A 27,966-nucleotide genomic window follows, 5' to 3' on the forward strand; every position below is an offset into this window, starting at 1 on the left:
GATTTACTTACTTCACTAGAGCAGCTGCTTCAGGAAGTACATCAGCAAATGATTCACGGAATATGATTGCATTTTTCCTTTTACAGTTCTGTATGACATCATTGGCAAGGTAAAAGAGATTCAAACGGTGGGGATATGCAGCTAGAGATGACAAAAGACAATAAATAAAACCAAATGAGTCAATTAGCACTTAGTTCAACTTATTCCAAATACAGTGTTCTCAAACTGTAACTGTTTATTTTTTTTTTTCTTACATGGATATAAAAAGATGAATGTAATTACATGGATGGAAGGGAGGAAGGATGGATGGATAAACCGACAAATGAACTAATGGATGGAAGGGAGGCTGGATGGATAAACTGACAAATGAACTAATGGATCAGTTTACCAAACATACTAAAAACCTTGACTACTTCACGTTAAGTTTCTGTTCAAGGTACTCCTCAAGGACATTTCTCCCTCACTTTGTAGATGTTTGGCACTAAAAAAAAAGACCCAGTAACTCTGGAGAAGCTAAAATAAAACAAAATTATAGTCTCAAACATCTGAGAAGATAAAAAAAAAATGAGTTGAACATGCTCAACTTGTTGCGGAAATACCAAGGTTAGTAGAAAGAGCATGGGCTTTGTAATCAAATCAGAATGTGACCTCAAGCAAATTGCTTAACATTTATTACAGATAGACCCTCTCTCCATCAACCAATCCAGATACTACTCAGATACATCTTAGTCTTCCCATCTACTGGAGGGAGGCTCTGCTGCTGCTTTCATCACTAGACGAATGTCCTGCAAAATAATATGATCCTATGTATGCATCTAGGTTAAGCTTTTCTTCTTCTTCTTCTTCTTTTTTTTTTTTGGAGATGGAGTCTCACTCTGTCGCCCAGGCTACAGTGAAGTGGCGCAATCTCTGCAACCTCCGCCTCCTGGGCTCAAGCAATTCTCCTGTCTCAGCCTCCCAAGTAGATGGGACTACAGGTGTGCACTACCACGCCCAGCTAATTTTTTTGTATTTTTGGTAGAGATAGGGTTTTATTATGTTGCCCAGGCTGATCTCAAACTCCTGACTTCAGGTGATCTGCCTGCTTTGGCCTCCCCAAAGTGCTGGGATTACAGATGTGAGCCACCACGCCCAGTCGGTTAAGTTTTTCAATGGCTCATGACAAAGCCCAATCAATGTACTATCTGGAACCCTGAGCAAAGTCACCTTAAGTTTCATTATTATGCTGGGTAATTTCCATGTCTATATGGATGATCTACCATGTTTTCTTGTCTCTCAGTTCCTTGACCTCACATTTGGTGACCTCCAAGAACCACTCCTTTGTATATTTTAAAATCTCCTTCTCTGATCACAACCTCCCACTCCTATTATACTTGTTCTTCAATTTCATCAAGATCTCAGCTTTTTATTTTCTCTAACTCTACATTCTCTTCTCAGTACTCAATTCTTCATCAATTCCAGAGTCTCTGTCCATTATTTAAACCAATATTTTATTAAAACCCTCATACTCTTGTCCTTCTCCCTAATTCAGCCTTCTATCTCATGTGCTCAACGAAATCCCAAATTTAGATCAATCTAACTAACTGCATTTACTACACCTTTATTTCTGCTGCTGGGTTCTAAAATCACACACAAAAAATTAAATCATACGAATTAAAAGTCTCCTTCTTCACCTGGGCCCTCAATGCTACATACAGTCCCTCCACATGTGCTTAGTCAACATCCTCTCTCAAAGAACTATTTCAAATTTTAACCACTTGTCAGGCCCGAATCTTTACCACATCTCTTCTTCTCACTCTCAGGAGATAAGCTTATATGGTGTTTCACAGAGAAGGCAAAAATCATTAAATGGAAATTATCTTGTCAAAAAAAATGTATCCACATTTAAACTCACCTAGATCAATTTACCTAGTAAAAAGCATCACTCCTATTAAAGAGTAATCCTTCCACTACGTACTGTTTCCTAGACTCTATTCACACCTTGAGAACCTTATGCTCCATTAACTATGCTTGCTTCTTTTTTTGTGTTTTTTGTTTATTTGGAGACAGGGTCTCACTCCTGTCACCTAGGCTGGGGTGCAGTGGTGCGATCACAGTTCACTGCAGCCTCCTTGGGCTCAGGTGATCCTCCCACCTCAAGCCTCTTGAGTAGTTGGGACTTCAGGCATGCCACCATGCCTGGCTAATTTTTTTTGTATTTTTAGTAGAGACAAGGGTTTGTCATGTTGCCCAGGCTGGTCCTGTACTCCTGGGCTCAAGCAATCTGCCCGCCTCAGCCTCCCAAATTGCTGGGATTACAGGCATGAACTACTGCGCCTGGCTTATCCTTGCTTCTTGTATTTTAATTTGATTCTTATTTGTATTTACTTATTAATTATTATTATTATTATTTTTCAGACAGTTTCACTCGTCGCCCAGGCTAGAGTGCAATGGCACAATCTCGGCTCACTGCAACCTCCGCCTCACGGGTTCAAGCTATTCTCCTGCCTTAGCCTCCCGAAGTAGCTGGGATTACAGGCACCTGCCACCAAGCCCAGCTAATTTTTTTGTGTTTTTAGTAGAGATGGAGTTTCACTATGTTATGCTGGCAGGCTGGTCTTGAAATCCTGACGTCAGGTGATCCACCCGCCTTGGCCTCCCAAAGTGCTGGAATTACAGGCATGAGCCACCGCACCCGACCTTTTATATTTATATATTTATATTGTATTCCTTCAGGCTGTCTCTCAACATATGTATATGCACGTCTCTCCTATCTTAAAGTTTTCTTGTGACCACCTTAGGTTACCCCTAGCCTTTCCTTCCTTGACTAATGTTAGTTAAGACCTTTTAGGGTGAAGAGTCTGAAAGAGTTTTGTATACTCACTGTCTACACTTTTAACTCCCATTAACTCCATAATTATAGGAGCCACTCTTTTATTGCACTTAAAAAATATGCAATCTACCATGCTAAGAGCTTTTTATAAATTGTTATCTCATTTATGTTGCGAACAGTTCACTCAAACACCAATTTTCAAGGTTACTAATAAATTCCAATTTACTAAACTCAATGGAGATTTTTTTTTTATGTTATTTCTTTATAGCTTTGGCACGCAGAATAATCTGTCACAGTACTTTCTCCTTTGGCTTCTCTCTTAACCACTCTCCTGGTTTTCATCCTACCTCTCCGGGTCCTCCTCTAGAATCATGTATAGGTAGCCAGTCTAGCTGTGATCATCCTCATTTAAATGTTGATGTTCTCCAGGATTCTCTCCTGAGCACTCTTCTCTACTCATAGCATAGTGTTTTAAGATTTCAGGCTGTAAGTCAATCTTTTCCATTTCTGGCTCTGTCACTTGTTAGCTTTGGAGTCTTTTACATTACTTAACTCTTCTCTATGTTGCTTTCCTTTATAAAATGACAACCTTACAGGATTGTTGGAAGAACTAAATAAAACAATGTATGTAAAACAATTAAGATAGGGCTTAATACACAGCAAATGGAATGCTATCAGCATAATCACCTCCTTCTAGTTGCTTTAACTACTTCAACCTATGTATCAATGACTCCCATATCTGTAGATATCAAGCCTGGATTTCCCTTTACCAGTCAATGTACACATCCACTTCAAAGTCTCCGAGGCACCCTGAGTTTGATTTTAATTTTTTTTTTCTTCTGTCACCCAGGCTGGAATGCAGTCACAATCTTGGCTCACTGAAACCTCTGCCTCCTGGGTTCAAGTGATCCTCCCACCTCAGCCTCCCAAATAGTTGGGACTGCAGTCACATGCCACCATGTCTGGCTGATTTTTTTTTTTCTTTTTGAGATGGAGTTTCGCTCTTGTTGCCCAGGCTGGAGTGCAATGGCATGATCTCGGCTCACCGCAACCTCTGCCTCCGGGGTTCAAGCGATTCTCCTGCCTCAGCCTCCCAAGTAGCTGGGATTACAGGCATGCGTCACCATGCCTGGCTAATTTTGTAGTTTAAGTAGAGACGGGGTTTCTCTATGTTGGTCAGGCTGGTCTTGAACTCCTGTCCTCAAGGAATCCACCAGCCTTGGCCTCCCAAAGTGCTGAGATTACGAACATGAGCCACTGCACCTGGCTGATTTTAATATTTTATTTTATTGTAATTTATTTATTTATTGAGACAGAGTTTCACTCTTGTTGCCCAGGCTGGAGTGTAATGGCACGATCTCAGCTCACCGCAACCTCTGCCTCCCAGGTTCAAGCGATTCTCCTGCCTCAGCCTCCTGAGTAGCTGGGATTACAGGCATGCGCCACCGCACCCAGCTAATTTTTTTGTATTTTTAGTAGAGATGGGGTTTCTTCATGTTGGCCAGCCTGGTCTCAAACTCCTGACCTCAGGTGATCCGCCTGCCTCGGACTCGCAAAGTGCTGGAATTACAGGTGTGAGCCACAGCGCCTGGCCTTATTATTTTATTAATCATCTTCCTCTTTTTCTATCTGTTACTACTCTTTAGTCAGAATTTTAGCAATTCTGACTCCTTCTCCTCCTTATCCCCCTACACCTATTAATAAATCTCCAAACTCTAGCCAATTTTGTCTCCAATAATATTTCTCAACTTTATCCCCTCTTGTCTTTCCCTTCCTACTATTGCTGTTTTCTGGGTTTCATCACTGTTGACCTGAACCACCCCTGCAACAGGTTCCTAGTCATCTGCCCCTAGACTTGCTCCCCTTAAATTTCCTCCCTATATTGTTGCCAAATTTATTTCTTTTTTTTTATCTTCCTTCCTTCCTTTTTTTTTTTTTAAGAAAAGATCAGATTTATTTGGAGAAAACAAAAAACCCACAGCCCAAAGGATGCGATTTTATATCTCAAGACATCTCCCAGGTATTAAGTCTACAGATTACAAATCATTTTCATAGAAAGTATTTTTGTATAAATTTTACATGCATTCAGGAGTGGGATATAAATCAATCCCCATTTCTATTTTAACAGGGCAGCAAGGTAGGGAAGTGGGAGCCAAATTCATTTTCAAATATGCAAAATTGTCCAATTATTTATCATATCAAATCTGTCAATGATTTCACACTGCTCAATGGAAAAAGCTGAAACACTTTAGCTTCCTTTATAATCTGCATCCTGCCTTCTCTTCCAGTCTCATTTCTTTCCCCTCAAATTCAAAGTTCCATCTTTAATGAATTACTCACAATTGCCAAAAACCCTGCTACCTTGTGTTTTCTCTTTTAGTCAGAATTTTCCTTTTCTAGGATAACTCATCCTAAACCGTTTTCAGTGGTTTTCTACTCATCCATAGGAAAACGTCCAAAATTTTAAATTTAACTCATGTCAGTTTCTGACCACCCCCATGTTAAATCTCTACTTCTTCCCGCAAACCACCCCAAACTATTTTATTACTACTTCTCCTCAATGCAAACTCTCCACTCTAGTCAGAGCACTTTGGAAATTCTGGAGGAATGAAAAAAAGTGGTTGAGGTAATCTGGGAAAATGCTTAAAGGCAGTGGTCTTTAAGCACCCTATACTTTTACCTACTATAGCATTTATCACATTGTAGTGTACTTGTCTGTATCCTCACTGGATTATAAGCATCCAGAAGACTGGAATTTCTCTTGTTTACTGCCTTATTCTTTTTTTTGGAGACTTAGTCTCACTCTATCGCCCAGGCCAGAGTGCGGTGGTGCGATTTCGGCTCACTGCAACCTCCGCCTCACAGGTTCAAGCGATTCTTGTGCCTCAGCCTCTCCAGCAGCTGGAATTACAGGCGCTTGCCACCATCCCCGGCTAATTTTTGTATTTTTAGTAGACAGGGTTTACCACGTTGGCCACGCTGGTCTCGAACTCCTGACCTCAAGCAATCCACCCACCTTAGCCTCCCAAAGTGCTGGGATTACAGGCGTGAGCCACCGCGCCTAGTCTACTGCCTTCTTCTTCTTTTTTTTTTTTTTTTTTTTTTTTTTTTGAGACAGTCTAGCTCTGTCGTCCAGGCTAGAGTGCAGTGGCGCGATCTCGGCTCACTGCAACCTCCGCCTCCCAGGTTCAAGCATTCTCTTGCTTCGGCTTCCTGAGTAACTGGGACTACGGGTGCGCATCACCACGCCTGGCTAATTTTCGTATTTTTAGTAGAGACAGGGTTTCATCATGTTGGTCAGGCTGGTCTAAAACTCCTGACCTCAGATGATCCTCCTGCCTTGGGCCTCCCAAAGTGCTGGGATTACAGGCATGAGCCACTGCGCCCAGCCTATAATTTTTAATTTATTTAATACTTTCTATATGCCAGGGACTGTTTAAAGAGGATACAGATATTAACTTACATCCTCACAATTCTATGAGGTTAGTACCAGCCTGAGCAACACAATAAGACGCTATCTCTCCAAAAAAAAAATTTTAAGTTAGCCAGGCGTAATTGCATAACTGTAGTCCTGTTACTCAGAGGCTGAGGTGGGAGGATCACTTGAGCCTGCGAGGCTGAGGGTGCAATGAGCCACAATCGCCCCACTGTACTCTAGTCTGTGTGACAGACTAAAGCCAGGAAGGAGCCCTGAGCCCTCACCAGAGACCAAACTGGACCTTGATCTTGAACTCTGCAACCTCTAGAACTGTGAGAAAATCAATTTCTTTGTTTAAGCCACCCAGTCTGTGGTATTTTGTTATGGCAGCCAAGCTGACTAATGCAACTGTTTAAGGATATTAAGGAATATCCTTGTTTTTAAGAAATGAACACCAAAGTACTAAATAGGGCAGCATGTCTGCAACATATGCTCAAACAGTTCAGAAAAAAAAAGTGTGTGTGTGCCTGTAGAGAGAGCAGTAAGAGAGATAAAGCAAATATGTTAAAATGTTAATAACTGGGGAATCTGAGTGGAAAGTACACAGAAGGTTTTTGTAATACTCTTGAAACTTTTTTAACATCTGAAATTATTCAAAAATAACAAGTTTAAAAAACATATACAGACTCCAACCACTACTTACTACCTCCATCACTGCCTGTGGTCTAAGTCACTATCATCTTTTGCTTGAATTATTGCAGTAGCCTCCTACCTAGTCTCCCTGCTTCTACCTTTGCCTGGCTTCAGTCTAATCTCAACTCAGAAGAGAGGGTGATCCTTTAAAAATATAAATTGATCATATTATTCTACTTCTTAAATCCCTCCCATAATGGTCCCCTCTTTAACAAGAGTAAAGTTCAAAGTCCTTACAATGGCCTAGAAATCCTAAACAATTTGGCACTGTGTTATCTTCCTGACCTAATTTCTTCATCACCACTGATTCCATTGTAGCCACAGAGGCCACCCTGCTGTCTTTACAAGGCCTCCAACACACCTGGCTGAGTCCTTGCTTCACGGTCTGTTAAGCTCACTGTTCTGGAACTTTCTTCCCCCGTTTTTCTCATGGCTCGTTCAATCACCACCTTTAAATCTTGCTCAAATGTTCCTTTCTCAGTGAATATGTTCCTGACTACCTTACTTAAAACTGCAACATCAGGCCAGGTGCGGTAGCTCATGCCTGTAATCCCAGCACTTTGGGAGGCCAAGATGGGTGGATCACCTGAGTTCAGGAGTTCAAGACCAGCTTGACCAACATGGTGAAACCCCATCTCTACTAAAAATACAAAAATTAGCCGGGTGTGGTGGCATGCGTCTGTAATCCCAGCTACTGAGGAGGCTGAGGCTGAATCGCTTGAACCCAGAGGCGGAGGTTACAGTGAGCCAAGATTGCGCCACTGCACTTCAGCCTGGGTGAAAGATCAAGACTCCAACTCAAAAAAAAAAAAAAAAAATTGCAACATCAAGCCAACAACACTCTTACCACCCTTCTTTGCTTTATTCTCCGAAATAACACATAATTTTCCAATATACTATACAATTTATTTTTTGCCTATCTCCCCCACGAGAATATAGGCTCATAAGGGAAAGGATTTTTGTCAGTTTTATTTACTGCTGAATTCTCAGCACCTAGAATAGTGCTTAACACTTAGTTGGCGTCCAGTAACTACTTCTTGAATAAATAAATTAGGGGAAAAAAAAGAGAAGGAAGAAAAGAAAAGGGGAAAAATAGAGTAGTCCTCTATTCAGTTTGGCTAACAATCCCCTAAGACTTCTCTGTAAATGCACAGCATTAGGTAGGGGCTAGGTACAATGAGGTATTCTAGGGGCTGTTGCAGAAGTTAATCTAGATATAGTCAGTGTTCTCACAACATCAATTCCTCAACAATCTACAAGCTAAGCATTCAGCTTTGATTATTATGCAGAAGGGGAAAGGAATTAACAATAGGAAACTGGAAGGTTACTGATTTAAGTCTAAGTACCTACAAAATAAAACTGTTAACTTGGTAGGAGACGGGTTAGATAATTTTTAACTTGAATTATTTATATTTTATGTCTACCTTGCCTTGTTCCAACAATGGGCTAAGACAGCTGATACATAGTGTTTTCAATCCATGTAGTCTTTACAGAAAACAAGCATTATGGTATAATGGAAAGGGCATCAGCACGAGAGTCCAGAGATCTGAGTTGTAACCCCTGAAAAAGATTCATTTTCATTAGCTTAGGTCTGTCTTCATTTGCAAAACAGGCTGTAGAAAGGAAAAACAAAAAGAAGAAAAAGCCACATGGACAAAAATGTTATTTATAGTTGTAGAAAAACTAGAAGCAACCTAAAGAATAGTAACAGGGGAATAGTTAGGTAAAGGTGCATCCATATTATGTGGATAATAAGTACATGTCTATAAATAACATGAAGATGCTTGCATGAGAGTTAGTGAAAACACAGGAAAGAAAAATGTACATATACCATTATGTAAATTATGTAATACACTATTTAAATGTACATGTAAAGGTACATCCATATTATATGGATGATAAGTACATGTCTGTGAATAACATGAAGATGCTTGCATGAGAGTTCGTGAAAACACAGGAAAGAAAAATGTACATATACCGTTATGTAAATTATGTAAATACACTATTTAAATGTATAGGCGGGCCGGGCGCGGCGGCTCATGCCTATAATCCCAGCACTTTGGGAGGCCGAGGTGGATAGATCACCTGAGGTCAGGAGTTTGAGCCCAGCATGACCAACACGGTGAAATTAAAAGTACAAAAATTAGCTGGCCGTGGTGGCAGGTATCTGTAATCCCAGATACTCGGGAGGCTGAGGCAGGAGAATCGCTTGAACCTGGGAGGCAGGGGTTGCAGTGAACCAAGATTGCGCCATTGCACTCCAGCCTGGACGACAGAGTGAGACTCTGTCTCCAAAAAAAAAAAAAAAAATTATATGAATATTTTAAAATAAATGTTATTTTCTAAACTTTCTATGTTACAATTATAATACCTTTATATAAAAAATAAAAGCAGAGGCCAGGTGTGGTGGCTCACACCCATAATCCCAACATTTTGGGGGGTCAAGATGTAAGGATCGGTTGAGCCCAGGGGGATCAAGCCTGCAGTGAGCCATAGTTGTGCTACTATACTCCAGACTGAATGACAAGGCAAGGTCCTGTCTCCACACACACACAAAAAAACTCATATAAAATAACTAGTTTAGATTAGATCGCCCATAACATACCCTCTGGCTTCAATATCCTATGATTAAATAAATATTTAACTGTAAGGACACTCAGTACAAATAATGGCAGTGTCACTTGAATATTTAAATAGAAGAAAACAACATCTTTTTTCAAAGAATCTACATCTTCTCTTTAAAAAGATAAATCTCCCAACTTCCTTAAAATCACTTAGTTGCTTTGTTGAGGGTTAACAAGAAAAAATTATCTGAAAAAGTATCAAGGTAGCAGAAAGAACACTGAACTACGTAGAAAATCTGAGTGCCATACTCCTCCACCACTATGTGAGGATGAGCACATTATCATTCAAACTGTTACATTTTGAGAGTGAAAGGGCATCACATCAGGACAGGTGGTCACATACGTTAGGCTGAGCTAAGACACAACTAGCCTAAGTCTATGTAAAATGAATGTACTCAAAAAAGTTTCTAAGGCACCTTTTGGATCTAAATGTTATAATTTTATTTCTTTTTTAAGAACTGAAAATACTGAACAAATGGTGCTGTATGTATAGAAGTCAGAGATGCTTTGTTTACTAAATAATATATTTTTTAAAGGAGTACCTTAATTTCTTGCTTAGGGATTCAGACTTACAATTAAGTTTATCTGGGGAGATATTAATGAATGAACTTAAAATGTACCTTAAACTCCTCTGATGAGATGTTCTTGTTGGGACTGAGAAACAATGAGAACCCTAGCACTGTATGTGCCATACCCAATAACCAAAAGTATTATGTGAATACCATATGCTCTACAGAATGAAGTACAGAGAATATACTAATACAGAAATTAGAGACATCAAGAGATGTACATTACTAGAGGTCATATCATATTCGCACTTACAAGAATTTACTGGCTGGGCATGGTGGCTCACGCCTGTAATCCCAACACTTTGAGAGGCCGAGGCGGGCGGATCACCTGAGGTCAGGAGTTCGAGACCAGCCTGATCAACATGGAGAAACCCTGTCTCTTACTAAAAATACAAAATTAGCCGGACGTGGTAGCACATGCTTGTAATCCCAGCTACTCGGGAAGCTGAGCCAGGAGAATCACTTGAACCCAGCAGATGGAGGTTGCAATGAGCCGAGATCATGCCACTGCACTCCAGTCTGGGCAACAAAAGCAAAACTCCGTCTCAAAAAAAAAAAAAAAGAATTTACTTGTAAGTACTTGGCAGGGCGTGGTGGCGCATTCCTGTAATACCAGCACTTTTGGAGGCCTAGGCGGGAGGATCATTTGAGGTCAGGAGTTCAAGACTAGCCTCACTAACATGGTGAAACCCCATCTATAGTAAAAATTAGCCAGGCATGGTGGCAAATGCCTGTAATCTCAGCTACTCGAGAGGCTGAGGCAGGAGAATCACCTGAACCTGGGAGACAGAGGCTCCAGTGAGCTGAGATTGTGCCACTGCACTCCAGCCTGGGCAACAGAGAGACTCTTGTCTCAAAAAAATTTTTTTACCTGTAAGTACTAAGCCAGAGTGTGAGAGAGAAAACAATTAACAAGAACCTTAAACAAATATTCAGGGGTAAAGGCAATTACAGTAGTCCCTCCTTAACATGGGGGTATATGTTGTAAGACCCCTAGTGGATTCCTGAAACCAGACAGTACAGAACCTGACTGCTGTCAACGGAAACACATATCTGTTCATATCTTCCACCAAAAATTTAATGCCCTTTTCATCTTAACCAAGCAGTTAATCAAGCACCGTGGCCATAACTTTTGCAGTATGAGGTGCAACAGCAAAACTAGCACGAATTTCTTTTTCCTTCTTCATCATTTCACAGATAGGAGATTCATTCTTATCACAGATCTTAGCAACTTCAGCATATGATTCATTGTCTTATCAAGAACTTTAACCTTTTCACTTAAAGGAAGCACTTAGCGGCTTTTCTTTGGCATATCCAAATTAAAAGCATCACTATTCTTGCGCTTTGGGACCGTTATTAAGTAAACTAAGGATTACTTGAACACAAACACTGCAATACCTTGGCGGTCAATATAACAGGGGCACTAATGGGTGGGAAGCATCAGCAGCATGGATACAAAGGACAAAGAGAGGATTCCTGTCCTGGGCAAGATGGCATGAGATTTCATTATACTACTCAGAATGGTGCACAATTTAAAACTTATGAACTGTTTATTTCTACAATTTTCCACTTAATATTTTAGGCATGGTTAACCAGGAAAGTGAAACTGTAAGTATCAGAAAGACATTTGAGGCCATAGAGAAATACTCACTGATGAAGAACCAGAAGAAATATTATCCTCATAAAGATGATGAGAGAGAGAGAAACCAGGAAGTCTGACTCTCCCTAAATCGGCTTCATGTTCCAAGCATCAAAACATTCAGCTGATTTACTCTCTTAATATGATTCACCCTACGGAATTATATGCTACCAAATATAGCACAAATCATGCATATATATATTTCTGTACTAGGCTGTTTACCAAAAAAAATCAAAAATTTTGTCATTACTAAAAATTTCCAGTATTTTCAAGCCTAATTTCATTTTATGTACTGACTTTAGAAGCCAAGTCCTGAGTAAAATAACTTCAATATACACTGAAAGAGCCATATCTAAATTAAAAATCTGAGTAGTATGTTAACATTCATAAGGTATCAATCCACCAGTTACTTAATTTACTACTCATTTCTGTTAAACATTGTTACATATGATTATCTAGAAATCTACTAAATCAAATAGTATACATTTTCACCCAGGATCTGCGAATCACAAAAATCTGTAACAAACCATACCAAATCCTCCAAAGGAAAAACTCCAAGCATCAATTTTTCTCTATCCTGCAAACAACCCTCAGCAATACTTGACAAAGTCCGTGAAATATTGGTAGATTCAACAAATTTTCATGAACTACCCGCTTCATGCAAAGCACATGCTATAATAGGTAAGAATAAGTAAGATATGGTAGTCTGAATTCAAGGGACTGACTAATAAGCACTGAAATAACAATATGTAATAATGGAGAGACATGCACTAAAGGTGCAATAAATATTAAAATGAGGTCTAAAACCAGACTGAATTCTGGATAGGAACTCTTGAATGTAAGTTATACAGATTTTTAAAAAATATGTGATGAGGCCGGGCACAGTGGCACACACCTGTAATCCCAGCTACTCAAGAGGCTGGGGAAAGAGTACTGCTTGGGCCTACGAGTTCAGAGTTCAAAGTTTGAAGTTTGAGACTAGCCTGGGCAACATAGGGAGACCCCATTTCAAAGAAAATTTTTTTTATTTGGATGAGATCTGATACAGCCTAGCAAAGACATCCACTTTAGCTATAAGAAACAGACTTCTTAGGCCAGGTGTGGTGGCTCACACCTGTAATCCTAGCACTTTGGGAGGCCGAGGCAGGAGGAATGCCTGAGCTTAGAAGTTCGAGACCAGCCTGGGCAACTTGGTGAAACCTTGTCTACCAAAAATACAAAAAATCAGCTGGATGCGGTGGCAAGCACCTGTGGTCCCAGCTACTCGGGAGGCTGAGGTGGGAGGATCACTTGAGCCTGGGAGGCAGAGGTTGCAGTGAGCCAAGACTGTACCACTGTACTCCAACCTGAATGACAGAGTGAGACCCCATCTCAAAAAACAAAACAGCCTTGTTCAAAATTTTGAGCCTAAAAAATTATTTCAAACTAATATTTAACCACAAAACACGCGTTAATAAAAGCAAACACAAACACATAATCACACAAGTGTGGCTGCTAAATCAGCTGGGTCTTAGGTCTTTTTCAGGTTTTCTACTTCTCCTGGAGTCAACAGGGTTAATATTTTTATGGACATTTTCTCCATTTCCTCTAGGCTTTCAAATTATTAACGTAAAGTTGAACATTTATTTGTCTATAATTTTAAAAATCTCTAGACCTGCAGTAAGCTTTAAGAAAACATTGGGTAAAAGAGGCCAGGTGCAGCAGTGGCTCATGCCTGTAATCCCAGCACTTTGGGAGGCCGAGGTGGGTGGAATACCTGAGTTCAGGAGTTTCAGGCCAGTTTGGGCAACAGGGCGAAATCCTATCTCTACTAAAAAAACAAAAATTAGCACACCAGTAGTGCCAGCTACTCAGAAGGCTGAGGCATGAGAATTGCTTGAACCTGGGAGGCAGAGGTTGCAGTGAGCTGGGATTGTGACACTGCACTGCAGCCTGGGCCAGAGCAAGACTCTGTCTCAAAGAAAAAAAAAATATTGGGTAAAAGAATGTGGTCGCATACAATGGAATATTATCCACCCATAAGAAGGAGAAAATTCTGACGTATGCCATAATATGGATGAACCTTGCAAAGTCATTATGTTATGGAAATAACCCAGTCACAAATGAACAGATACTATATGATTCCACTACCATGACGTACCTAAGAGTAGAAAAATTCAGAGACAAAAAGTAGAATGGTGGTTGCCAGGGGCTGGGGAATGGAGAGTTATTGTTTAATGGGTATATGCGTTCAGTCTGGAAAGTGAGACAAAGTTCTGAGGATGGATGGTGGTGATGGCTGCATAACAATGTTAATGTTCTTCATGCCACTGTACCTACACTTCAAATTGGTTAAAATGGTCAATTTTATGTTATGTGTACTTTACCACAGTTTAAAAAAACTGATAATATATATGTATGCAAGTATTAAATCACGCTATAAGAATATAGCAGACATTATTCAAAATGGAACTGGGTATGTAGAGAAAGAAGGTGAAGGGTAGCTTACTTTTCATTTTATAACATATACTTAGGTTGGTACATTTATTTCACTGCAGTAAAAGATTTCACTATGAATATACCACAGTCTTATCCATTGAGCTGCTGATGGACATTCAGGTTGTTTCCACATTTTCTTTGCTTTTCTGAAACGGGGATCTTTCTTTTTTTTTTTTTTTTTTTTTGAGGCGGAGTTTCGCTCTTGTTACCCAGGCTGGAGTGCAGTGGCGCAATCTCGGCTCACCACAACCTCCGCCTCCTGGGTTCAAGCAATTCTCCTGCCTCAGCCTCCCGAGTAATTGGGATTACAGGCCATGTGCCATCATGCCCGGCTAATTTTTGTATTTTTAGTAGAGACGGGGTTTCTCCATGTTGGTCAGGCTGGTATTGAACTCCCGAACTCAGGTGATCCGCCCACCTTGGCCTCCCAAAGTGCTGGGATTACAGGCGTGAGCCACCGCACCCAGCTGAAACGGGGATCTTGATTTGCCATATTGTTGCCTAGGCTGGAGTGTAGTGGTGCAATCACACTTCACTGCAGCCTCCACCTCTTGGGCTTAAGTGATCCTTCCATCTCAGTCACCTGAGTAGCTGGGACCACAGGCATGTGCCACCACATGTGGCTGTTTTTATTTTTTTGTAGAGACAAGGTCTCACTATGTTGCCCAGGCTGATCTCAAACTCCTGGGGTCAAGCGATCCTCCCATCTTGACGTCCCAAAATGCTGGGATTACAGGCGTGAGCCACCACACTTGGCTTGTTCTCTACATTTTTATATGACAAATAAAGCTGACATGAATATTTTTATATCTGTATTCTGGGGCACATGTGCAAGAGTAGAACTGCTGAATTGAAGATAGGTATGCAAATGTTTGACTTTACAATTGCCAATGTTTCCATTTAAAACCCCATCAAAGCCTGTAATCCCAGCACTTTCAGAGGCCGAGGCCAGTGGATCACAAGGTCAGGAGTTCAAGACCAGCCTGGCCAAGATGGTGAAATCCCGTCTCTACTAAAAATACAAAAAATTAGCTGGGTGTGGTGGTGGGAGTCTGTAATCCCAGCCACTCGGAAGGATGAGGCAGAGAACTGCTTGAACCCAGGAGGCAGAGGTTGCAGTGAGCCAAGATCGTGCCACTGCACTCCAGCCTGGGTGACAGTGAGACTCTGTCTCAAAAAATTAAAAAAAAAAAAAATTAAAAAAAAAAACCCCACTGGGCACGGTGGCTCACGCCTGGAATCCCAGCACTTTGGGAGGCCAAGGCGGGCGGATCACGAGGTCAGGAGATCAAGACTTTCCTGGCTAATACAGTGAAACCCCAACTCTACTAAAAATACAAAAAATTAGCCAGGCGTGGTGGCGGGTGCCTGTAGTCCCAGCTACTCAGGAGGCTGAGGCAGGAGAAGGGCGTGAAACCAGGAGGCGGCGTTTGCAGTGAGCCGAGATTGCGCCACTGCACTCCAGCCTGGGTGACAGAGTGACACTCCGTCTCAAAAAAAAAAAAACCATCAAAAGTACTATGAAAGGGGTAATCCTAGCATGTTGGGAGGCCCAGGCAGGTGGATTGCTTGAGTCCAGGAGGTCAAGGCTGCAGTGAGCTACGATCATGCCACTACACTCCAACCTGGGCAATAAAGTAAGACTCTGCCTTTCTTTTTTGAGACGGAGTCTCGCTCTGTTGCCCAGGTTGGAGTGCAGTGGCGCAATCTCAGCTCACTGCAACCTCCATCTCACAGGTTCAAGCAATTCTTCTGCCTTGGCGTCCCGAGTAGCTGTAACTACAGGCTTGCATCACCATGCCCAGCTAATTTTTGTACGTTTAGGAGAGACAGGGTTTCACCATGTTGGCCAGGCTGGCCTCAAACTCCTGACCTCAGGTGATCCACCTACCTGAGCCTCCCAAAGTGCTGGGATTACAGGCATGAGTCACCATGCCCAGCTAAGATGCTGTCTCTTTTTTTTATTTTTATGAGATGACGTCTCGCTCTGTCGCCCAGGTTGGAGTGCAGTGGCGCGATCTCGGCTCACTGCAAGCTCCACCTTCCCAGGTTCACACCATTCTCCTGCCTCAGCCTCCTGAGTAGCTGGGACTACAGGTGCCCGCCACCACACCCGGCTAATTTTCTGTAGTTTTAGTAGAGACGGGGTTTCACCGCGTTAGCCAGGATGGTCTCGATCTCCTGACCTCGTGATCCACCCGCCTTGGCCTCCCAAAGTGCTGGGATTACAGGCATGAGCCACCGTGCCCAGCCCTCTTTTTAAAAAAAAAAAAAAGTACTATGAAAGGCTCAATAAAATTCAACATTCATTTATGATAAAAAGTCTCAGAAAACTAGAAATATAAGGGAACTTCCTCAAAGGACATTTATTAAAAACTTACAACTAACATCATATATAATGGTGGAAAACCAAAAGCTATCCCCCCCAAGAACAGTGGAAAAGGAAGAATGTTCACCCTCACCCTTCCTCTACACAGGGTTTCCCAACCCCAATGGCCTGTTAGGAACTGGGCTACACGGTAGGAGGTGAGTGGTGGGTGAGCGAGCATTAACCCCTGAGCCCCAAATCCTGTCAGATCAGTGGCATCATTAGATTCTCACAGGAGCATAAACTCTATTGTTAACTGCGCATGCCAGGGATGTAGGCTGTGCACTCCTTATAAGAACAACGCCTGATGATCTGAGGTGGAACAGTTTCATCCAAAAACCAACCCCATCCCAGTCTCTTCCAGTTGGGGACTGCTGCCACCATCATCCTAGAAGTTTCAGCCAATGCAATAAGGCAAGGGAAAGAAAGAAAAGGTATATAGATTAGAAAGGAAGAAACTAAACCATCTCTACGTATAGACATGATTTATCCATATAGAAAAATCAGAGACCCTACAAAATAGGTACTTGAACTAATAAGTAAGTTTAGTAAAGTTGCAGGATACCAAAGTCAACTATATTCTTACACAGCAACAAACGGGGAAATTAAATTTTTCTTTAAAGAAAGTAGTACCATTTATAAGAGCATGAAAGACTTAGATTATCACCTAGTAAAATACATGCAAGATTGCTATGCTGAAAAACATACAAACACTGATAAAAGAAATCAAAGATGACCTAAATAAATGGCGAGATATACCATATTTATGAAAGACTAAACATATTTAACAATTCTGCCCCCAAATTAATGTACACATTCAATTTAGTCCTAATCAAAATCCCAGCAGGATTATTTATAGAAATCAACAAGCTGATCCTAAAATTTATAAGGAAAAACAAAAGACCCACAATAGACAACACAGTTTTGAAAATTTTGTTAGAAAACGCATACTACCTGATTTCCATACAAGCTACAATAATCAAGGCAGCATATATATACGTGGGCAATCAACTTTTTTTTTTTTGAGATGGGGTCTCACTCTGTCACCCAGGCCGGAGTGCAGTGGCGTGATCTCTGCTCACCGCAACCTCTGCCTCCCAGGTTTAAGCAATTCTCCTGCCTCAGCCTCCCAAGTAGCTGGGATTACAGGCACCCACCATCACGCCTGGCTAATTTTTGTATTTTTAGTAGAGACGAGGGCTCACCATGTTGGCCAGGCTGGTCTCGAACTCCTGACCTCAGGTGATCCACCCGCCTCAGCCTCCCAAAATGCTGGGATTACAGGCATGAGCCACCACGCCCAGCCGGCAATCGACTTTTTACAAAGGTGCAAGGTGCATAGACAATTTAATGATGAAAGGACTGGCTTCTCAATAAATGGTGCTCGAACAATTGGATACCCATTTTAAAAAATTGATCCATATCTCATGCTATTTGCAAAAATTAATTCAAAATGCATTATAGACCTAAGGTAAAACCTAACTATAAAACTTCTATGCCTGTAATCCCAGCACTTTGGGAGGCCAAGGTGGGAGGATTGCTTGAGCCCAGGAGTTTGAGACCAGCCTAGGCAACATAGGAAGACGTTTCTCTATAAAAAAAAATTAAAAGATAACCCAGGTGAGGAGGCTTGCGTCTGTGATCCCAGCTACTCCAAAGGATGGGGTGGGAGGATCCCTAGAGCCTAGGTGGTTGAGGCTGCAGTGAGCTATATGGCACCACTGCACTCCAGCCTGGGTAACCAAGTGGGACCCTTTCTCAAAAAATAAACTAATTAAAATAAATAAAACTTCTGTAAGAAAATATAGGAGAAATTCTTTATGACTTTGAATTAAAGAAGGATTTCTTATATGTAACGAAAATATAATCTGTTAACATTTTTAAAATAAACTGGACTTCATCAAAATTAAGAAATTATTGCTTTTTTAAAAATGCTGTTAAGGCCGGGTGTGGTGTCTCATGCCTGTAACCACAGCACTCTGGGAGGCTGAGGAGGGTGGATCACTTGAGGTCAGGAGTTTGAGACCAGCCTGGCTGACATGGTGAAACCCGGTTGCTACAAAAATACAAAAATTAGCTAGGCATGGTGGTGCACACCTGTAATCCCAGATACTCCGGAGGCTGAGGGAGGAGAATGGCTTAAACCCAGGAGGCGGAGATTGTAGTAAGCCGAGTTCACACCACTGCACTGCAGCCTGGGTGACAGAGTGAGACTCTGTCAGAAAAAAGGGAAAGGGAAAGGGAAAGGAAGGAAGAAAAGAAGGAAGGAAATAAAATAAAATAAAATAAAATAAAATAGGCCAGGCACGGTGGCTCACGCCTGTAATCCCAGCACTTTGGGAGGCCAAGGTGGGCAGATCACGAGGTCAGGAGATCGAGACCATCCTGGCTAACACAGTGAAACCCCGTCTCTACTAAAAATACAAAAAATTAGCCGGGCGTGGTGGCGGGCACCTGTAGTCCCAGCTACTTGGGAGGCTGAGGCAGGAGAATGGCGTGAACCTGGGAGGCAGAGCTTGCAGTGAGCCGAGATCGCGCTACTGCACTCCAGCCTGGGCAATAGAGCAAGACTCCATCTCAAAAAATAAATAAATAAATAAAATAAAATAAAATAAATATAAAAACACAAAAATTAGCCAGGCATAGTGGCAGGTGCCTGTAATTCCAGCTACTGCAGGGTGGGGGTGGCATGGGGTGCTGAGGCACGAGAATGGCTTGAACCTGGGAGACAGAGGTTGCTGTGAGACAAGATCATGCCACTGCACTCCAGCCTGGGCAACACAGTGAGACCCTGCCTCAAAATAAATAAATAAATAAAATTAAAGATGCTGTTAAGAAATGTTTCTGTGTTGCTCAAGGCCCATCTCTACTAAAAACAGAAACAAATTAGCTGGGCATGGTGGTGGATGCCTGTAATTCCAGCTACTCCGGAGGCTGATTGAGGCAGGAGAATCGCTTGAATCCGGGAGGCAGAAGCTGCAGTGAGCGGAGATGGCGCCACTACACTCCAGCCTGGGCAACAGAGCAAGACTCTGTCTCAATAAACAAATAAATAAAAAATGTTTATGGTGGCTTTATTCATAATTACCAAGAACAAAACAACCCAAATGTCCTTCAACAACTGTGAAACATCCTTAAAATGGAATACTATTTAACAACAAAAAGAAACAAAATTTTGCTATGTATATTTTACTACAATTGCATCATGCTAAATGAAAGAAGTCAGACTCAAAAGGTTACATCACTCCATTTACATGACATTCTGGAAGAGTCAAAACTATAAGGTCAAATAGTGGGTCACAGACGAAAGGGGTTCAATAAAAATGGGGAAGAATTTGGGGAGTAACAGAACTTATATATAAGTTCTATATGTTAATTGTGGAGGCTACACAATTATAAATTCATCAAAATTTATAGAACTGTACATTTAAAGGGTAAACTTTGGTGTATGTAAATCACAACACAATAAACCTGACTCCCCACCACCCAAAAAAGGCAAAACACCAACAGAATCAATAAGACTTGCTGTTTTGGCCGGGTGCAGTGGCTGATGCCTGTAATCCCAGCACTTCAGGAGGCCGAGGCAGGTGGATCACGTGAGGTCAGGAGTTTGAGATCAGCCTAACCAACATGGTGAAACCCCCTCTCTACTATAAATACAAAAATTAACTGAAGGTTGTGGCAGGTGCCTGTGATCCCAGCTACTCAGGAGACTGAGGTAGGAGAATTGCTTGAATCTGGGAGGCAGAGGCTGCAGTGAACTGAGATCATGCCACTGCACTCCAGCCTGGGCGACAGAGCAAGACTCTGTCTCAAAAATAAAAATAAAGAAAGAAAATTTTAATTTTAATAATGCTGAATTTATGTATTTATTATGGTAATCATTATTTTTATTATGGCTAGCATAGTGTGTCTCGTTTGAGAATTCTTTCCCTACACTATTCTGTTCCATTGGTCTATGTGCCTATTTTTATGCCAGTACCATGCTGTTTTGGTGACTATGACCTTATAGTTTGAAATCAGGTAATGTGATGCCTCCAGATTTGTTTTGCTTAGTCTTGCATTGGCTATGTGGGGTCTTTTTTGGTTCCATACGAATTTTAGGGTTGTCTTTTCTAATTCTGTAAAGGATGATGGTGGTACCAATTGATTTTTGACAAAGCAAACAAGATAAAGTGGGGAAAAAGGACACCCTATTCAACAAATGATGCTGGGATAATTGGCAAGCCACATGTAGAAGAATGAAACTGGATCCTCATCTCTTACCTTAAACAAAATAAATTAACTCAACATGGATCAAGGACATAAATCTAGAACCTCAAACTATAAAATTCTAGAAGATAACAATGGAAAAACCCTTCTAGACATTGGCTTAGGCCACTATTTCATGACCAAGAACCCAAAGGCAAATGTAATAAAAACAAAGATATAAAGCTGAAACTTAATTAAACTAAAGAGCTTTTGAAGAGCAAAAGGAACAATCAGCAAGAGTAAACAGACAATCCACAGAGTGGGAGAAAATCTTCACAATCTATACGTCTAACAAATGATTAATTTCCAGAATCTATAATAAACTCAAACAAATTACCAAAAAAAAAAAAAAAAAACCACACAGACGATCCCATCAAAAAGTGAGTTAAGGACATGAATACACAATTTTCAAAAGAAGGCATACAAATGTCAAACAAACATATGAAAAAATGCTTACCATCCCTAATGATCAGGGAAATGCAAATCAAAACCACAATGTGATACCACCTGACTCCTGCAAGAGTGGCCATAATCAAAAAATCAAAAATTAATAGATGTTGGCATGGATGCAGTGAAAAGGGAACACTTCTACACTGCTGGTGGGAATGTAAACTAGTACAACCACTATGGAAAACAGTGTGGAGATTCCTTAAGGAACTAAAAGTAGAACTACCATGTGATCCAGCAATCCCAATACTGGGTATCTACCCAGAGGAAAAGAAGTCATTATATGAAAAAGATACTTGCGCCCGGACGCGGTGGCTCATGTCTGTAATCCCAGCACTTTGGGAGGCCGAGGCAGGCAGATCACGAGGTCAGGAGTTCGAGACCAGCCTGGCCAACATGGTGAAACCCCGTCTCTACTAAAAATACAAAAACTAGCCAGGCGTGGTGGCATGTGCCCGTAATCCCAGCTACTTCGGAGGTTGAGCAGGAGAATTGCTTGAACATGGAGGCAGTGGTTGCAATGAGCCAAGATGGTGCCACTGCACTCCAGCTTAGGTGACAGAGCAAGACTCCATCTCAAAAAAAAAAAAAAAAAAAAAGATATTTGCATACACATGTCTGTAGCAGCACAATTTGCAATTGCAAAAACGTGAAATCAACCCAAATGCCCATCAGTCAATGAGTAAATAAAGAAACTGTGGTGCTGTGATGTATATATATATATATATATATACACACACACACACACACACAATGGAATACTACTCAGCCATGAAAAGGAATGAATTAATTGCATTAGCAGCGACCTGGATGAGATTGGAGGCTACTATTCTAAGTGAAGTAATTCAGGAATGGAAAACCAAACATCATATGTTCTCACTCATATGTGGGAGCTAAGCTATGAGGATGCAAAGGCATAAGGAAGACACAGTGGACTTTGGAGACTCAGGAGGAAAGAGTGGGAAGGGGGTGAGGGATAAAAGACCACAAATTGGGTTCAGCGTATACTGCTCAGGGGATGAGTGCACCAAAATCTCACAAATCACCATTAAAGAACTTACTCATATAACCAAATACCACCTGTTTCCCAATAACCTATGGAAATAAAAAAATTTAATTTAAAAAAAAGAATTATTTCCCTATACTATGGTCATAAAGATGTTCTTTATTTTCTGATAAAACCTTTGTTTTGTTAGCCTTTTGTATTTGCCTTTATCCTATGCAGAAGCAATTTTTGTGGCCAGGCGCTGTGGCTCACGCCTGCAATCCCAACACTTTGGGAGGCCGAGGAGGCAGATTGCTTGAGCTCTGGAGTTTGAGACCAGCCTGGGCAACATGGTGATACCTGGTCTCTACAAAAAATACAAAAATTAGCCAGGCATGGTGGTGTGCACAACCTACTCTGGAGGCTGAGGTAGGAGAATTGCTTGAACCCAGGAGGCTGAGGTTGCAGTGAGCCGAGATCATGCCACTGCACTCCAGCCTGGGCGACAGAGCAAGACTTCGTCTCAAAACAAAAACAAAACAAAAAAAAAACTCCACAAAAAGGTTGAAAGTTCAGTAAGCATTCCTATATTTTACCTACATTTAGCAATTGTTAATATCTTGCCACATCAGCTCTATCTCTCTATATATACAACATTTAGTTCTCTTTTGCCAAACCATCTTAAAGTAGATTGTAGAGAGCAATATAATTTATCCCTAAATATTTCAGAAGGAACATTCTCTCATACAATCATAGCAGCATTATATCTTAAAAAACTTAATTCAGGCCTGGTGCAGTGGTTCACGCCTGTAAACCCAGCACTTTGGGAGGCTGAGGCGGGCGGATCACCTGAGGTAGGGAGTTCAAGAACAGCCTGACTAACATGAAGAAACCCTGTCTCTACCAAAAATACAAAATTAGCCAGGCATGGTGGCGCATGCCTGTAATGCCAGCTACTAAGGAGGCTGAGTCAGGAGAATCGCTTGAACCCAGGAGGCGGAGGTTGCAGTGAGCCGAGATCGCGCCATTGCACTCCAGCCCGGGCAACTTTTAAGAGTGAAATTCCATCTCAAAAGAAAAGAGAAGAAAACAACAACAACAACAAAAAACATTAATTCAGCAACACCAGCCGATATAAAGCTCATCATCAAATTTTCCCAACAATCACCAGACTGTTTATAGTTGGGTTTTTTTTTTTATATACTGTTATTTTTACCTTTGTTTTTTTCACTCCAAGAACCAAAGTTCTTATGTTTGATTTTCATTATCTCTCTAATATCTCTCAATGTAGGAGAGTCCCTTCACCTCTCCCTATTCTTCATGACTTTGATGATCCAAGCCAGATGTCCTGCAGAACATCCCACATTTCAGGATTCATTCATTTTCTCAAGAGTAGATTCAGGTTAAACATTTTTGGCAAGAATACAACTTTGTTGGCATTGTATACCACCCACTACCTTCCATCAAGAGACATATAATTTTCATGCCATCCCACTACTATTGATGCCAAATTCTCTCTGCATTATAAATGCATGTTTTTCCCTCTATAATAAATAATCTATAATTATCAATTTGTAACTCATAATCTATGGGGTGATACATTCACACTGTAGGAATACTATATACTGCTCCTCAACAGTCTTTCACCCGATGTTTTTTTTACTGGTTTTTTTTTTTTTTTTTTTTTTTTTTGAGACAGGGTCTCTCTGTCGCCCAGGCTAGAGTGCAGTGGCAGATCACACTTCACTGCAGCCTCAACCTCCTGGGCTCAATCGATCCATCCACCTCAGCCTCCTAAATAGCTGGGACTGTAGGCATGTACCATGCCCAGCTAATGTTTCTGTAGATGCGATTTTGCCATGTTGCCCAGGCTGGTCTTGAACTTCTAGGCTCAAGCGATCTGCCTGCCTTACCCTCCTGAAATGCTGTGATTTACATGTGTGAGCCACCGCACCCAGCCCTCTTTAATAATGTTTTGGTTTGGGTCTTAACGTCTTTATTCATGCAGCTACTATAGTGGTATGTTTTTTATTGTTTTTGGTTAGTAACTGCCTTTTAACTTTTCTATTTTAGATATGTCTCTCTATATAGCTACATTTAAAAAAAAAATCTGAACTGATCATCCCTATCTTTTAACTGTTAAAATTACTCTTTTATGTTTAACTGTGATTGATATATTTGAATTTGTTTCTATCATTTTATGTTGTGCTTTTATTTGCCCTGCCTTTTTCTATGCTTCATACTTCTTTATTCCCTTCATACCTCTGTGCCTTTTGGGGAAGTTTTCTTTTCTTTGTTTTTTTTTTAGACAGGGTCTTGCTCTACTGCCCAGGCTGGAGTGCATGGCGAAATCATAGCTCACAGAAATCTGCAACTCCTGGGATCAAGCAATCCTCCCTCCTCAGCCTTTCCAGTAACAGGGACTACGGGTACTTGTTACCAGGCCCAGCTATTTTTTATTTAGTAGAGACGAAGTCTTGCTATGTATGTTGCCCAGGCTAGTCTTGAACTCCTGGCTTCACGCGATAGTCCTGCCAAAGCGCTGAGACTACAGGGATGAGCCATGGCCGAGAAATTTATTTTTTAAATTGTTCTCCCCCTTCTAGTGGCTGAAAGTTATACATTCTATTTTTACCCAATTTTTTTTGGAGTCTCACTGTGTCACCTAGGCTGGAGTGCAGTGGCGCGATCTCAGCTCACTGCAGCCTTCGCCTCCTGGGTTCCAGCAATTCTTCTGCCTCAGCCTACCCGATAACTGGGATTACAGGCATGTGCCACCACGCCCAGCTAATTTTTGTATTTTTCGTAGAGATGGGGTTTCACCATGTTGGCCAGACTGGCTGGAACTCCTGACCTCAGGTGATCCACCCATCTTGGCCTCCCAAATGCTAGGATTACAGGCGTGAGCCACCGCGCCCACCCCTAAATCACTCTCTTCTTCTCTTTTTTTTTTTTGAGATGGAATCTTGCTCTGTCGCCCAGGCTGGAGTGTAGTGGTGCGATCCTGGCTCACGGCAACCTCCGCCTCCTGGTTCAAGCGATTCTCCCGAGTAGCTGGGACTACAGGCGCCTGCCACCATGCCTGGCTAATTTTTTTCAATTTTTAGTAGAGATGGGCCTTGAGCAACACACAAACATTTCTTAACAGCACACCACCATGCCCAGCCCACTCTCTTCTTGAACTACAATACCGAACAGAGATAGTTTTGTCCTTTTTTTTATTTTTATTTTTTGAGATGGAGTCTCATTCTGTTGCCCAGGCTGGAGTACAGTGGCGTGATCTCGGCTCACTGCAACCTCTGCCTCCCAGGTTCAAGTGATTCTCCTGCCTCAGCCTCCCAAGTAGCTGGGATTACAGGTGCCCACCACCAGGCCCGGCTAATTTTTGTATTTTTAGTAGAGACAGTGTTTCGTCATGCTGGCCAGGCTGGTCTCAAACTCCTGACCTTAGGTGATCCGCCCGCCTCAGTCTCCCAGAGTGTTGGGATTACAGGCGTCAGCCACTGAGCCCGGCCTGTCCTGGCTTTTTAAACTACACTAATTAAATATCTCATACAGGAAATGTTCATTCAGATTTACTCTTATGGTTACCAATTTACTTGCTTAGCACTGCATTTTATCTCTTAGATTTTTTTCTGGGATTATTTTCCTTTCCCTGAAGTATATGTCCTTTTAAATGTCATTAACAGGCCAGGTGTGGTGGCTCACACCTATAATCCCAGCACTCTGTGAGGCCAAAGCAGGAGGATCACTTGAGCCCAGGAGTTTAAGATAAGTCTGGGCAACACATGAGACCCTTATCTCTACAAAAATAAATAAATGAATTAAATAAAATAAAGGTCATTAGGTGAAGATCTGTTGGTTTCTAGCTTTTGTCTTTATGGAAATGTCTTTATTTTGCCTTTGTTCTTAAAACTTAGTTTTGCTAGGTAGACAATTCTAATTTGATGGCTGTTTTCTCTCCGCACTTTGAATATTTTATTCCAATGTCCTCTTGCTTCCATAGTTATCAATCTGTCATTCCTTTGTAAGTAATTAATAATCTATAATTATCAATTTGCATTTCATGATCTGTGCAGTGATAGTTTCATACTGTAAGAATACTGTATACTGAGGATAGAATACCCATCCTCTCCTACTGTTTTTAAGAGCTTCTCTTTGACTTTGATATTCTTCAGTTATCTATAAAGTATGTACAAGTAGATTTCTTTTTATTTAACCCCCTTCCTTCATATGCATTATGGTCCCTATATTTATATATTCACATATTTCATCAATTATTCCATTTTCTCCATTATTCCTTTAAAATATTGCCTGTTCTTAATTCTCTCCTTATAAGACTTCAATCACACATGTTAGACTCATTATGCTCTTCCTTTTAACTTATTTCTTGACATTACATTCTGGAAAATTACTTCAGATCTTTCAGTTCATGAATTCTCCCTTTGCCAATGGTCTCATCTGTTGTTCAAATCATCCACTAAGTTTTCAATTTCAACAGTTATGCTTTTATTTCTAACATTTCTCTTTGGTTCTTTTTCAAATTTGCATAACTGTCTAAGAGTTGTTCCTTGATATATTTTAGATTCCTTTATTAATTTAAATATTTTATACATGGTTCTTTTTATTTATTTATTTTTTTTTTTGAGATGGAGTCTCACTCGTCGCCCAGGCTGGAGTGTAATGGTGTGATCTCGGCTCACTGCAACTTCTGCCTCCCAGATTCAAGCGATTCTCCTGCCTCTGCCTCCCGAGTAGCAGGGAGACTACAGGCATGTGCCACCACACCTGGCTAATTTTTTAATATTTTTAGTAGAGATGCAGTTTCACCATGTTGGCCAGGCTGGTGTTGGAACTCCTGACCTCAGGTGATCTGCCTGCCTTGGCCTCCCAAAGTGCTGGGATTACAGGCGTGAGCCACCGTGCCTGGTCAGTTGTTTCATATTTCATATCTTATTATTTCAATAGTTTAAGTCTTTGGGGTTTGTTTCTATTAAATCTCACCCACAGTTGTTTATTTCTTTGTGTTTGGCAATTCTTTTATTGTAAGCTTATATTTTGTTGAATTTTATCTATGGGAATTCTGAAAGCCTAATCAGAGAAAGCTTTTCCTAAAAATGTATTTGGATTTACTCTGGCAGAGAGTCAAGGGCAGTAGTGACCCAGGTTCAATTCAGCATCTTTCTCAAGGGGCTTTTCAACTTTTCTGGGGGCCCAAGGCTTAGTCTCCCATTAGTGCTGATGTGAGCGTTTGCCTTCAGGAAAACGTTGCCAGTCTTGTTTGCTCACAAGCTTACTCACTGCTCCTGTTTCAGCTGACTCTTCACTTCTGTGAATGAACAGACCCTTCGAAACCTCCCTTACTTTTTTAGTACACCCAGTAATGCATTAAAATGTGTGCTTGTTAATGTCTACACAGAATTCTGAAAAATTTACATAGATGCTGCCTCCTCAAGGAGGTAGACAGCATAACTCCCCTAAATTGTGGGCTGTGCAGTGACTTCTTCCCAAAGAGTACAATGTGGTAAGAGGCTTCAAAAAAGAAGAAATCTGAAAAAAACTATCTCAGCCAGGTGATCAAGGTTAGTATCATTAGCGGCAAAACATGTTGATAGGATGGACACTCTTCATATCATGTGATGAAAATGGAACTTTACCTCTGTGGTCTTCCTCCAAAGAAAC

The 27,966-nt window shown here is 41.1% G+C and overlaps 1 protein-coding gene across 11 annotated transcripts in view; it reads right to left on the bottom strand.

Moving 5' to 3' along the window:
• Positions 1-27,966, bottom strand: part of RPRD2 (regulation of nuclear pre-mRNA domain containing 2) — a 111,300-nt gene that overhangs the window by 57,878 nt on the left and 25,456 nt on the right. For 10 of the 11 annotated variants that reach the window (XM_055358033.2, XM_055358005.2, XM_055358026.2 and 7 more), the window contains exon 2: positions 12-141. In XM_055358033.2, coding sequence (XP_055214008.1) covers positions 12-141 — 130 coding nt within the window. Of the gene's footprint in view, positions 1-11; positions 142-8,347; positions 8,646-27,966 lie in introns of those variants that run through there. The other variant, XM_031013040.3, reaches the window with a different exon arrangement.

This window comes from Gorilla gorilla, chromosome 1, assembly GCF_029281585.2.
Source record: "Gorilla gorilla gorilla isolate KB3781 chromosome 1, NHGRI_mGorGor1-v2.1_pri, whole genome shotgun sequence".
Taxonomy (NCBI): domain Eukaryota; kingdom Metazoa; phylum Chordata; class Mammalia; order Primates; family Hominidae; genus Gorilla; species Gorilla gorilla.